General features: G+C 45.2%; 1 protein-coding gene across 1 annotated transcript in view; it reads left to right on the plus strand.

Annotated features, from left to right (window-relative positions):
* Window positions 1–13,645, plus strand: part of ABCA4 (ATP binding cassette subfamily A member 4) — a 164,309-nt gene that overhangs the window by 76,470 nt on the left and 74,194 nt on the right. The window contains exons 20-26 of the mRNA XM_047082315.1: window positions 863–994; window positions 2,389–2,528; window positions 2,982–3,119; window positions 4,107–4,300; window positions 5,627–5,711; window positions 8,482–8,687; window positions 9,049–9,097. Of these exons, the coding sequence (XP_046938271.1) occupies window positions 863–994; window positions 2,389–2,528; window positions 2,982–3,119; window positions 4,107–4,300; window positions 5,627–5,711; window positions 8,482–8,687; window positions 9,049–9,097 (944 nt within the window). The remainder of the gene's footprint in view (window positions 1–862; window positions 995–2,388; window positions 2,529–2,981; window positions 3,120–4,106; window positions 4,301–5,626; window positions 5,712–8,481; window positions 8,688–9,048; window positions 9,098–13,645) is intronic.

The raw sequence follows: 13,645 nt of genomic DNA on the forward strand, positions 1-13,645 counted from the left end.
AACTCAGGGACAGAGCTGGACCAGGCAGCCCTAAATCCAACTGATTTTTCTCCTTGTTAACTAATACGGGCAGAGAGCCCAGAGCGCCATCCAGGACCCCAAGGTTTCTCAAAGGCAAACACATGACTGCATCAACTACTGAAATGCAACTTCCCCTGGGGGTTGAAACACAATGTTTAATAAAAATAGTAATAACACTTTCGAGTTTTGCTTTACGCTGGCATAGTTCTAAGTGTTTACAAGTATTAGCTCATTTAATCTTCATAACAAACCCATGAGGCAGGCATCATTATTTCTCATTTTACCAAAAAAAGGGCCAATGTTGATATTGGGCTTCTTGTTTTGAATCCAGAAATAGTATTGTTGGTGGTAATTCCCCTGTCTTCCTTCAATCATTCAATCAGCAAATACATATTGAATGCCTGGGCTCTCATTAAGACCCTGCCCTATGCTTTTGTGATAATAATATGAGGCACAGCATTGATCACACACTGCACACTTTAATTAAGCCTCCACATCACCAGGAGCAGTGATGGCTGAGCTGGGGAGGGATCTTTAGCTGTAAGTGAAGGTTCTGCAGCTGGGAACTCCAGGAACCCATCAGTGCCTGCCTGGGGCACTAGGAAATAAGTAGAAGCAAAGATGACAGATGTGGTCATCCGCAGTAGGGCTGGATGTACACACTGGTTCTAAAGCCTGTATGGGAAACTGTTGGTCCCCACAGCTAATAATGGTTTGGGTTCAATTGAAAGCCAGTGCAGGAATCAGTGTGAGAGTCATCACTGACCCTAGAGTGGGGGGCTGCCATCCCAAAGCAGTCCTAACGGCCATCTTTTCTGCCACTGACTCCTGTATTTGGCAGGTCCATCCTGACGGGTCTGTTGCCACCAACATCAGGGACTGTGCTCATTGGGGGAAAGGACATTGAAACCAGCCTGGATGCAGTCCGACAGAGTCTTGGCATGTGTCCTCAGCACAACATCCTGTTCCACCAGTAAGTAGAACAGGAATTGAGATCATCCCCATGCCTTGCTCTCCCCTGCCCCCCAACACACATGTTCTCTAGAGCTGAGCTCAAGGATGCCTGTTCTGGGGGCAGCAGGCAGTGTGTTCTTGTTTGGTTTCCCCATGTTCAAGGTCCTTTGTCCTGCTTGCTATAAGAGGTATCCCTCAGAAAGTCAGGCTATGCCTCTGGCATTGGGAGCTGAGGTCTACCCCCTAAGAAAAGTACTTCCCCCTGCTCTCTGACAGAGTGGTCCATCCTGGGGCCCCTTGTTCAGTCCTGAAATATTCCCTCTCAGGGACCAAGAGAGGAGACCATTGTTCCTGTTTCTCTCTTAAGCCAGGCACTAAAAACTGACTTTTCAGGAGGCTTTTCACTTGCTTTCCCCCGAAACTTTTACTTATTATTTTAAAAGCTATATTGTATTTAGAGAAAGGAAGGAAAGAAATATAAATAGAATGGGGCACCTGGGTGGCTCAGTCAGTTAAGCATCTGACTTCAGCTCAGGTCATGATCTCACAGCTTGTGGGTTTGAACCCCGCGTTGGGCTCTGTGCTGACAGCTCAGAGCCTGGAGCCTGCCTCAGTTTCTGTTTCCCTCTCTTCTTTGCACCTTCCCCGCTTGTGCTCTGTCTCTGTCTCTCTCAAAAATAAACAAACATTTTAAAAAAGTTAAAAACAGAAAAGAAGGAAATGGAAGTCACCTTTAATTTCACCATCCATAACACCTTGGTGTATGATTTTTCAGAACTTCTCCTATGCAGGTGTGTGTGTGTGTGTGTTTTAATTATAAAGGAGAGTAAAACTCTGCATACAATTTTGTAACCTGCCACTTTTTAATGCAGTTAGGGTTTTTTTTCACTCAGGATGTCATGAACATCTTTTCATGTCATTATATATTCCTCTATAAAATAATTTTTTGTTTATATACTACACTATTATATAAATGTACCATCCTTTCTTATTAGATACTTAGCATGGTCTGTTTTTTGTTTTGTTTTTTTGTGTTATAAACAGCACCACAATGATCATCTTGATTGCTAAAACTTTGTGCTCACCCTTAATTCTTTCTATAAGGTGAATCATTAGAGGTAGAATTGCTGAGCCCATTGCCTTTCTTTTTTTTTTTTTTTTTTAAATTTTTTTTTTTCAACGTTTATTTATTTTTGGGACAGAGAGAGACAGAGCATGAACGGGGGAGAGGCAGAGAGAGGGCGACACAGAATCAGAAACAGGATCCAGGCTCTGAGCCATCAGCCCAGAGCCCGACACGGGGCTCGAACTCACGGACCGCGAGATCGTGACCTGGCTGAAGCCGGATGCTTAACCGACTGCGCCACCCAGGCGCCCCAACCCATTGCCTTTCTTATTGCCCTGTCCCCATAGCCTCACAGTGGCTGAACACATCCTGTTCTACGCCCAGCTGAAAGGAAAGTCCTGGGAGGAGGCTCAGCTGGAGATGGAAGCCATGTTGGAGGACACAGGCCTCCACCACAAGAGGAATGAAGAAGCTCAGGATCTGTCAGGTGCTCGGTATTGGAAAAAGACAGGACTACAGATGGCAAATGAATTGTCTTCCAGGACCCAGGGCCCTGAGAGGGGGAGGCTTATTACAGACCTCGTAAGAGGTGGAACACTTCTATAACGTTATTCTGTGCACCTAAGAGCACCCCACCTCTGGATCATTTCCCACATGGAACCCTATGTTAGAGCAGCCTGAGCTGTATTGATTCCGGTGTTTATGTGTTTGGACTAAAATGTGAGAACAACCTTCAGATGGTCTTATCCATTTCTGCATTTCTTGCCTTTGCTGCATTTAAAGAGTACCCCACTAGGTTTGAACACTATATAAATATCTAAGGAGGCAGCGTCAAGCTGCTGCTGGTCTTAAGGTAACCCCCCTTATACCACAGCCCTGGGCCTTTCTCTTCCGATCCTCTACAGCTGTCATGAACCTGTTGCCTTGTGCGTACCTCTAGGTGGCATGCAGAGGAAGCTGTCTGTTGCCATTGCCTTCGTGGGAGGTGCCAAGGTGGTTATTCTGGATGAGCCTACCTCTGGGGTGGACCCCTATTCGAGACGCTCAATTTGGGACCTGCTTCTGAAGTATCGATCAGGTAATAGCCACTGATCGGTGCCCTTTGTTCTCACTGAAGCTCTATCTGTGATCTCCACTCTCATTCCTGGCGCTCTGTAACTGAGTATAGTTGACAGCCATAACTACACTCTGATGGGACTTCAGCAGTCACTCGAGTAAATCTAAGTTCCCATGGAAGCCTCCTGAAGTTTTTACACAAATATAAACAGGAATCACTGATGGAGCAGACTACTTCCCAAAATATTCTAAAAGGTTCTCTCAACCTGTGGCCCTTCTGTCTGGAACAATGTGTGCAGCTCTATGCGAAATTCCTCTTTGACTAAGAAAACCCAGGTCACATGCAGACATCCCAAGGAACTCCATAACTGTCAGATGGTCACTCAAGACCAGGTGTGAGGGTGACACACAGGTGTCCAGTGCTCCAGAGGACTACTGCAGATAGCAGGGCAGTGTCTCAAAATGGGACCTTCTTTCCTCTATCCCAGCACCTTCCAACCAGACGGTGCAGATCCAGAAAGACAGCAGGCAGAGCTCAGACTGCCCATGAACAAGACGGCATGGCTGAATCCCGTGGTCAGTTTGCCATCCTGGAATCCTCATTACTGTTTTCTTTTAGTGACATCTCCTATTGGTTTCAAAGGGTGTGTGTGTTCTTTGCAAAGATTATAAATGCAATGCTTAATGCTCCAGAGAATATGCATATGGAACTCAATAGATGCCAATTACTATAATAAATATGTCCCATACATGGTGATTTATTTGAATCAGGTCCAATGCCAGATGAAGAGATACTGTGTGTGACAGTGTTTTACAACATGCAGGATGCTGTCAAATGTTAATTGTTGTCACTATTATTCCAGTTTTCTGGACTTTGCCACAGAATACCTGTTTTTATTTATCAACTTCAAATTTTTATGCCCATGTAACAGGGAGGTTACTCTACATCCTCTCCCATCCAGCCTTGCCCAGGCCTGCCTGGTGATCCCCCTCACCTCTGCCCTTGCAGGCAGAACCATCATCATGTCCACTCATCACATGGATGAGGCTGACCTCCTCGGGGACCGCATCGCCATCATTTCCCAGGGAAGGCTCTATTGCTCAGGCACCCCACTCTTCCTGAAGAACTGCTTTGGCACAGGCTTCTACTTAACTTTGGTGCGCAAGATGAAAAACATCCAGAGCCAAAAAACAGGCTATGAGGTATGTGTCTGCCCAGGGAAAGAGTCCGTTTTGGGTGAACAGAAATGTACAGTGTGGTGCTGCCATTCCAGACTTCTCTACCCAAATCGGGCTCTCGCTGTCGCAATCAACCTCTTTGTTTCTGAGACTGTTTGCAGATTTTGATAAATGGACATTTCGAACCCTCCTACAGAGATGCTTTACCCTAAATGAAACAAGTAGTTTTAAACCTGAGATTATTGTAGTCCAGAATCCTAAACTACACACACGGTGTGCTGCAATGTAGAAGTGTCTCAGTCTACAAGGTTACACAGTTTTAAGGAGAGTGGTTATTTAAGCTTCCTGTTTTTCATTCTAACATTTATGTTCCCTAATTATTATTTAAAAAAAAATTTTTTTAATGTTTATTTATTTTTGAGACAGAGAGAGACAGAGCATGAGCGGAGGAGGGGTAGAGAGAGAGGGAGACACAGAATCCCAAGCAGGCTCCAGGCTCTGAGCTGTCAGCACAGAGCCTGACGTGGGGCCTGAACTCACGGACCATGAGATCATGACCTGAGCCAAAGTCGGACGCCCAACCGATTGAGCCATCCAGGTGCCCCTTATGTTCCCTAATTAAACCCAAAGTCCACTAGTAAATGAAAGCCAAGAAAAGGCTTTCTTGGGGACTATACCCTAAAAATGGTGAAGCCAAACAATACCAATTAGCAGAGACCCCCTCAACATGTCAGGAGACGAAGTTCAGGTCTGGGTAGCAAGGTGGACAACCTGTGTCATCCTGGGTAAATTCCTTAATTCTTCATCATCATTGGTTTCCTTGCATGCAGAAAATGAAACTGGTTATCTCTGCTTCTGCTTATCAGGGATGTGGTGAAGATAAATCAGGTAAAGCATTATGAATGTGCTCTGGACTCCTTGAGAATAGGCACTGCTCACATTTCAGTTGTCCCAATTATTATTTTGTAGCATTACCTATGCCTCTGGCCACTGTGGTGTAAGTGTTCCTGCCTCTAGGCTTTCTAGGTGGATTTCCACAGCCCAGTGTGCATCCATGGGGAAGGAGGACCACAATGTCTCGCACAGGCAGACCCACAGCTGTCATATTATAATGGCAAGCCAAAGGTATCCTTTGAGGTTCTACTACTCTCTGTGCCTGACTCACACACTGGCCAGGATAAAATCAAATAACCACACCCTCAGAATGCTCACATGAAGCAATACATTCAAATGGTGACAGAAAATCTGTTGACCACTTTCGGTGGCCAGAAACAAATGAAGCTTGGTGGTGATAGCAGTCAGCATCAGGGAGATGTTATCATTCAAGTGACTGAATCTTGTCTGTTTCAGGGGACCTGCAGCTGTGCATCTCAGGGTTTCTCTACCAGGTGTCCAGCCCACATAGACGAGATAAGTCCGGAACAAGTCTTAGATGGTAAGGAGTGGGGCAGGCTGTATCTTGGTTCTTGTCTGGTGATCATCTCTCGGTGTTGTCGGGTGTGTCCTGTTGTCATAGGCTTTAATGGGAGCAAAGAGAACACTCTGTGTACTTCTCAAGCCTGTGCTCATGCAGTTGCTCATCTTTTTCTTTGGCCTTCCTTCTCCTCCATTTCCAGAGGAATTTGAAAAGTCCTGGGCCTAAGGGCCTCTTCTCTTAAATGAGGAATACAGTCTATGTTCACTCCTTGCCCTGCCCACTCCCCTCCTGGGTCCTTCTGCCCTGGCTGCAGGTGGCATTAGTGTCTAAGAAGGGCTTCTCTAGGTGCCAGGTGGGGCCTTCTGGTGAAGCCATGGTGACATACAGTCGCATAGTGAACTATTCCAGAGAGATTGCATGGACTGGATGCTGAGTTACACATCCCTGTTACACTCCTGACCTTCCCCTCAGCGTCCCAACTTCCTAGTAGTTCTTCCTTGAGTTAGGGTGCATTAAAACTCCTCAGGAGCGCCTCCACCTCCAGGGAGAGGCAGAAGAGAGGCTCTCGCCATAGGCACTCACCTCACAGGATCTGACCTCGGGGACCCCGAGCATTTGCCAACATCTCTCACTGTTCTCCATGAAGTCTCACTTCCATCCATCTTCTGGGGTATCTTTGCAAATGGAATACCACATACCCCATATCCCTCAGAGGGGGCAAAATTCAACCCGTGTACTGACTCAGGTTGATGACAGGTGGGGTTAGGGGAATCTGCTTATCAAAAAAAAAACAAACAAAAAAACAAGTTTTCTTTTTAGCACAATTTTTTTTCTAAGTCTGAGGAATTTACTGATTAAAATCTGATAAAACAAGAAAAATGGACACTTTATATTCTGTGCTTGAAAGTTGAGGGAAATGTCAAGGTTTGCCTCACGTTTCCTCTCTCGCCCACTCTGCACTGACAGAACCTGCAGTGAACATGAACACATCCTTTCAGGATGACAGCTTTATGTCTTTCCCTAGCCTGCCTTGCTGTGGGTCTCTCCCTGCTTTCTGAAGGTTCCTCCCAGGAGGAATCTTGGTCAAGACACTGATAGTTTTTAACAAACCAATGCAGTGGTGCACCACAATCAAGTTGGAAACAGGGACTCCTGGCTGGAGTAATTTTTTTTTATATTCCTTTATTTCTAAATAAATGTTTATTTTCTTTGACTAGAAGAGGGATGCTGTGAATGGTAGGAAGCGCAGTAAGTTGTTATGCCCCAAGTAAGCGGAGGAAGATCATTCTATTCCCTAGTTAGCTCCTTGAAGGAGGACCCACAACTGAGCACCACACACTCACTGACCTCTCTCTGCCAGGCGCTGTGAGCCCTGCTGCCCTCCAGGACTACCTCTGGAAGGCTGACACACATGACTAAGACAATTCCTGGGAATCCAGCAGCTTCGGGCTTGATTTCCTTCCTCAGAGAACAATGAACATGACCCCTGGAGAGCTGTTAGGGCAAAGCTGCTTCCTCACGCAGGGAGCCCTCCAGCCCCTGTGTGAAGTCATCCCAGAGCTAAAGACAATTGAGTCCACTTTTCAAACTTGACATAAATCAAGCCTTCCACTCCAGGTAGCCAGAAGGACATGGGTTTGAAGCCATGTAATCCCTCCACGTGGGTAATTTTTAGAACAAAGAAAGCAAAGAACCCACTGGGTGACCCTCACTGAGAGGATTGTCTTCAGAAGTGCATGAGAGCTGGGTTCTGAGTCCCTACAATCCCTCTCCCTTTGACCTCCCTCTCAAGATAATAGGGAAACGCTTTTCATATATATGCTTTAAAATTTTAAATTAGATTCTGGATGTTAAAGTAATACATGCTTATGCATAGAATTCAATTCCGACTGTACGAGGGTGTCAGGGAAATACTTGTCACTGGACACTTCCTCATGCCCCATGTTGTGCATGCCACACTCCCTCCCCTCAGCCCCAGTCTGACTCCACAGCTTCTCAATCCCCTTCTGCATTTCCTGAGATCAGGGTGTTATAGTTTGTTTGTTTGTTTGTTCATTTGAGGAGGCAGGTACAGTCCCAAGGGAAATGGCGCATTTCTTCAAAAAGTTAGACCAGGCATGGCTGTGTGATTTGGGAAGGAGAGTTTTCACCCAGCTTGGTCATCAGTTCCAGGTGTACGTCTTACACAAGTCACCTGTAGCTTGGGCCAGACCAGGAAAGTGAAAGCAGCTTTGACTTAACCTTCAGGCTTGTGGTGAATAAGAATGAATAATAACAATGATAAAAGCTTTCTTACTAGACAGGATGTTCATGATAACAATAGCAGCTAATGCTTACCTAGGCACCAGGTACATCATTCTAAGTGTTTTATGTGTATGAACTCATCCAGTCCTCATAAATAACAGTAAAGTGCCTGGCTGCCATTATTTTCCCCTTTGCACAGATGAAAAAACTAGGGTATGACCTGCTTCCTGTTACATAGCTTGTAAGGGACAGACCATTTGATTGAAAAAAGGAGAAAACTGGGAGGGGGGTGTTATATGACCTCCCCAAGTTTGTCCAGCTAGTTAGTGGGGAGTGCTTTTGCTTACATCTTCCGCTCCTCAGTGCCCTTCACTGGGCCAACTGGGCTAAAACCGGATGGGCTGGAGCGTCGGTCCTCTGCGAGGGTTGTGACTGAGGAATGAAATGCCCCTTGCCCAGATGGGAAGAAAGGGGATGTAAGGAAGTTCACAGTCTCCCAGGTTCTGGTAAACAGAGTTGCTAGCAGTCTCTTTTTGTGTCCTAGGGGATGTGAATGAACTGATGGATATGGTACAGCACCATGTTCCAGAGGCAAAGCTGGTGGAATGCATTGGTCAAGAACTTATCTTCCTTCTTCCAAATAAGAATTTCAAGCAGAGAGCATACGCCAGCCTTTTCAGAGAGCTCGAGGAAACACTGGCCGAACTGGGGCTCAGCAGTTTTGGAATTTCTGACACTCCCCTGGAAGAGGTAAGGCAGAGATTCTAGCTGGTTCCTGTCAGGTAGCAGAAAAGGTGGCTCTTTGCAAACGTCTAACACTAGGGGAAGTTTTATATAAGGCAGAAAGCCATAATTCCCCACCCAAGCGTAGCAACTATCTTCACTTTTGGCTCACTTCCTCATACCTTTGTCCATACAGAAATGTGTTTTACATAGTTGTGGTCACTGTGTGCATACACTTTTATATTTATAGAAGACTGTGTTCTTAGATAAATCGTAATGTATTTTCCCTCCATTAGGAAGCAGTACCCAACAAAGCTGAGCTTGGGTCAGACTTTTTTCTGAGAATGGAATGCCTAAACCACATGTTCTCTTTTTTCCTTCTTGACAGATTTTTCTGAAGGTCACGGAAGATTCTGATTCAGGACTCTTGTTTGCTGGTATGGTTTCAGAGTGTGTAGCTTGTTCCCTCCCCACACTCCCCAAGCTCTATATTGAAAATCTAAGGAAAATCTCATGAAACAACAAAGCAGGCAAATACTCCTCCACAGTATTTATCTGACCCGTCAAACAATGCATGTTTTGCATTCTTGGCTCCTTTAAATGACAAAGGAATGACAAACGGAATTACGTCTGGGTGGAAGGACTCTAGATGAATCAGGATTCTTAAGGAATTCAGCCTGGGAGCTTCACCACCCCCAAGCTTCTCATCCCACTTTCTGGTCTCCTGTACCTGCCACATCACCATCCTCATCTGCTCCTCTTAGCTCCACCAGGCCTCTGATTCACCCCTGTCTGCATGAGTGACAGCCCACAGAGTCCCTAGAGATAATGGTGACAGTATGCCATCTGGGATCTTCTGTCTTGTTTGAGACAGATAAAATTATTCTGAGCCTTCATTTAGTGCCCTCTGGAACTTTGAAACTGTGAGGACCATAATTTCTGTGAATTTAGGGGTCTGTCTTCTACATGTGTGAGCCTGGACACCAACTAGCTCCTCCTGTGATTTCTAAACCCCAGAGCCACCCAAAGCGTTCATGAGTGCACTTTACTGTGGAGGGTGGAGGACAGAGAAATGGACATGTAGGAGGGATTACATGCCACAGCACAGGCCGCTCCTGATAGAACAATAGGGGTCCGTCCACACTGATAAAATCCTTGATCTGGCTCCTCTCTCTCCGTTCTGTTTTCCTCTCTCGCACTCACAGGCCAAGCTGAATGGCCATCTTCCTTTGCTGCCTTGGGCTCCTGTGGTTGGTTACCTCTTTCTACCCAGTGTAGCATATCACAGTATTTTCCTGGGCAAAGACCATTTCCTCCCTGTAAAGTTTCTGATGCCAACTATTTTTTTTTTTTTAATTTTTTTTTTCCAACGTTTACTTATTTTTTTGGGGGACAGAGAGAGACAGAGCATGAACGGGGGAGGGGCAGAGAGTGATGCCAACTATTAAGATAATGTGGTTTTCATCTTGCTTCATAAGTGGTCCCAAAAGTCTGTTTATCAGTTATGCTTAGAACTACCAGTGGGCAAATATGCCAGCCCAAATGTGCTCCCTGACCCAGGTAGCTCATGTGGCAGCTAGAAGAGGTGGGCATCCTGGCAGAGTGGGGAGGGAAGGCAGTCCTCTGGAGAGAGTGGTAGCAGCTCACCACAGGGCCCAGCTTTTCTTTCCAGCTTTGCAGACACAGAAATTGAATTCTCTCCCAGGTCACCCAAAGGCAAAGACTTACGTTAATCAAGACCAGAATGAAAATAAGCGAATTTATATCAGAAACTATGATGGAATCAAGAGTTGGGGCCTTTTATCTGCACAGAATACTCTTTAATAATTGGGTCTTCTCAGGAGAATATCAGAAGACTGGTCAACCTGAGCATAGAATAGGATGTTCCAATGAGACATGCAGGGGTAGAGGTTAAGAGTATAGCTGTTAGAATAAGGCAGATGTGCATAATTTGCTAATTGAGTGGCTTTGGGTAAATACTTAGCCTCTTTGTACCTCAGTTTCCTTATCTGCAAAATGAGATTAATAACAGTGTCCACCTTTTAGGATTGTTGAGAGAATTAAATGAGTTAATACACGCCAAGTTTTAACACAGTGTGTGAAATCTGATTAAGATTTAGCAACCCTTATCTCAACGTTTACAAATCTTTTACTTAGGGGCGCCAGGGTGGCTCAGTCGGTTAAGCATCCGACTTTGGCTCAGGTCATGATCTCACAGTTTGTGAGTTTGAGCCCCGCATCAGGATCTGTGCTGACAGTTTAGACCCTGGAGCCTTCTTCGAATTCTGTGTCTCCCTCTTTCTCTGCTCCTCCCCCACTCATGCTCTGTCTCTCTCTCTTCTTCAAAAATAAATAAAAACAGGGGCGCCTGGGTGGCTCAGTCGGTTGAGCTTCCGACTTCGGCTCAGGTCATGATCTCGCGGTCCGTGGGTTCAAGCCCCGCGTCAGGCTCTGTGCTGACAGCTCAGAGCCTGGAGCCTGTTTCAGATCCTGCGTCTTCCTCTTTCTCTGACCCTCCCCTGTTCATGCTCTCTCTCTCTCTGTCTCAAAAATAAATAAATGTTTAAAAAAAAATAAAAAAAAAATAAATAAATAAAAACATTAAGAAATTAAGAAAAAATAAGTCATCTTTTCCCTCAAACTAGTTTAGCCCTTTATACTTCAGGGAGCACTTAACATCCATTGTTTCGATTGTCATTATAATCTTGTGAGGATGCCAAGGCACGGATTAGCCCCACTTGGGGGAAACTGAGCTCACACAGATTAGATGACTTGCTTTAAAGTCACACAGGCTTCTGAGTCTTACCCCTGGTTTTAGCTCTCAGATCTAGGAATCTCAATTCTATATTCTCACTGCCTCCCATTTTTCAGATGGCTAAATACATTGTTTTTAATTGGCTCAGTTTTAGAGGATGATGTTTTCTGATCATGTTTCCAAAGTCTGAAGGAACTTGTAGCTGTCCATTGGGTCACAAGTTGCATGGTACCAGAAGGGTCAGTGTTACTTCTGAAGGTGTGGCTCACAGCCAGTGACCGCTAGAGGGCAGTGGAAAGCCAGGGACAAACGTGATTCTGACCACCCTCAGCTGGTGCACTCAGCTCTGGCCTGAACAGTGGGCTCCAGTCTGGATGGGGCATCAGAGAGAGAGCAGAGCTCATGGGATAGACATGAGGAGAGGCAGCACGAATCCCGCCAGACGAGGACCAACCACAGCAGACATCAAACCTGAGCCCTGATCAGGGAAAGGAGGCGGAGAGCTGGGGCTCTGGCACCTGGTCGTCAGAGAGCCTAGAGAAGCCAGGATAGTGCATTGCAGGTGCAATAAGTGTTCGCTGAAAGGATGACTGGGCTGGCCCAACTCCCTTTGCAGCTGCCCTTGTCCTGGGGGACTTCAGGAGGGTTAAGAAAGCAGCTGAAACCAACCAATGTTCCTATAAGCTCTCCCTTTATGTCCAACAACTCATTCTATAAATGAACCTTAATCATTGGTGATAGAGGCGCCTGGGTGCCTCAGTTGGTTAAATGTCCGACTTTGGCTCAGGTCATGATCTCACTGTTCATGAGTTCAAGCCCCGCGTTAGGCTCTGTGCTGACAGCTTGTAACCTGGAGCCTGCTTCAGTTTCTGTGTCTCCCTCTCTCTGCCCCTCTCCCCCTCAAAAATAAACATTGGGAAAATTTTTTTAAAAATCAGTGATGATGAACTATATAGCTTCAACATAACTAGTGACTTGCAGTGAGTAGTTTTTAAAGCACATTCTCATGTGTTAGCTCATTTAATCTTCATAACGACCCTGTAAAATATTTTCATTTTCATTTTACAGGTGAGAAAGCCCAGATTCAGATAGGATGAGTCACTTAGCCCAATTTGTGCATCTACTAAGAGTCAGGATTCAAACCCAGGCCTCCTAACCCTAGTTTATTAGTCTTTCCACCACTTCACAGTGGCCTCCAAGAATTTAGAAAGAACCAATTCAACTCTTAAATCCACAGGTTACACATGAATATATTTTGCTGTTTAAAGATTCAAATAATAAAAAAAGGCTAATATCACTCTTCACCCTCACCCGTCCCCACCCCCCCATCCCCGCCCTTTATCCAGCTCCACCTCTGGAGTGGTAACTGCTTTAACAGTTGGTGGGTAGTCTGTCACAGCCTTGCAGTTACAGATGTGCGTATGTGTATGTATGTATAAGATGCATTTTGTTGTATATGATAAACGTGCTACCTAACATAAATATGATCTTATTACACATATCGTTCTGCAACTTCAATTTTTTTTTTTTACTAGTTATACGTTTTAGACCTCTCTGTCAGTGCATTTATATCTATCCTCTTCTCTTTAGCTACTGTAGAGAATTTTTAAAGGATTTCAGGTGATTCTGTTGACAGATGATTTACACCAAAAAACGAAAATTTTTTTTTTAAGTTTATTTATTTTGAGAGAGGGGGAGGAGAAGAGAGAGGGAGAGCGAGAATCCCAAGCAGGCTCAACGCTCAGCACAGAGCCTGACACAAGGCTTGACCTCACAACTGTGAGATCACAATCTAAGCCAATACCAAGAGTTGGATGTTCAACTGACTGAGTCACCCATGCACCCAAAAATAGAATTTTATTTTATTTTAAGTTTGCTCTATACCCAATGTGGGTCTTAAACTCATGACCCTGAGTATAACAGTCACATGCTCTACTGAGGAAGCCAGCTAGGTGCCCCCCAAAATAGAATTTGTAAAAATTTATTGACATGCCTGAATTGATATTTTGTTGCTGATTTAAAAAAAATTTTAATGTTTTATTTATTTTTGAGAAAGAGATGGAGTGTGAGCAGGGGAGGGGCAGAGAGAGAGGGAGACACAGAATCTGAAGCAGGCTCCAGGCTGTGAGCTGTCAGCACAGAGCCCCATGTGGGGCTTGAACTCACGAACTGCGAAATCATGACCCAAGACAAAGTCAGACACTTAACTGACTGAGCCACCCAGGTGCCC

The sequence above is a fragment of the Lynx rufus genome, unplaced genomic scaffold, assembly GCF_022079265.1.
Source record: "Lynx rufus isolate CCGP_SWC_20201006 ecotype Redwood Valley unplaced genomic scaffold, mLynRuf1.p SCAF_2, whole genome shotgun sequence".
NCBI classification, from domain to species: Eukaryota; Metazoa; Chordata; class Mammalia; order Carnivora; family Felidae; genus Lynx; species Lynx rufus.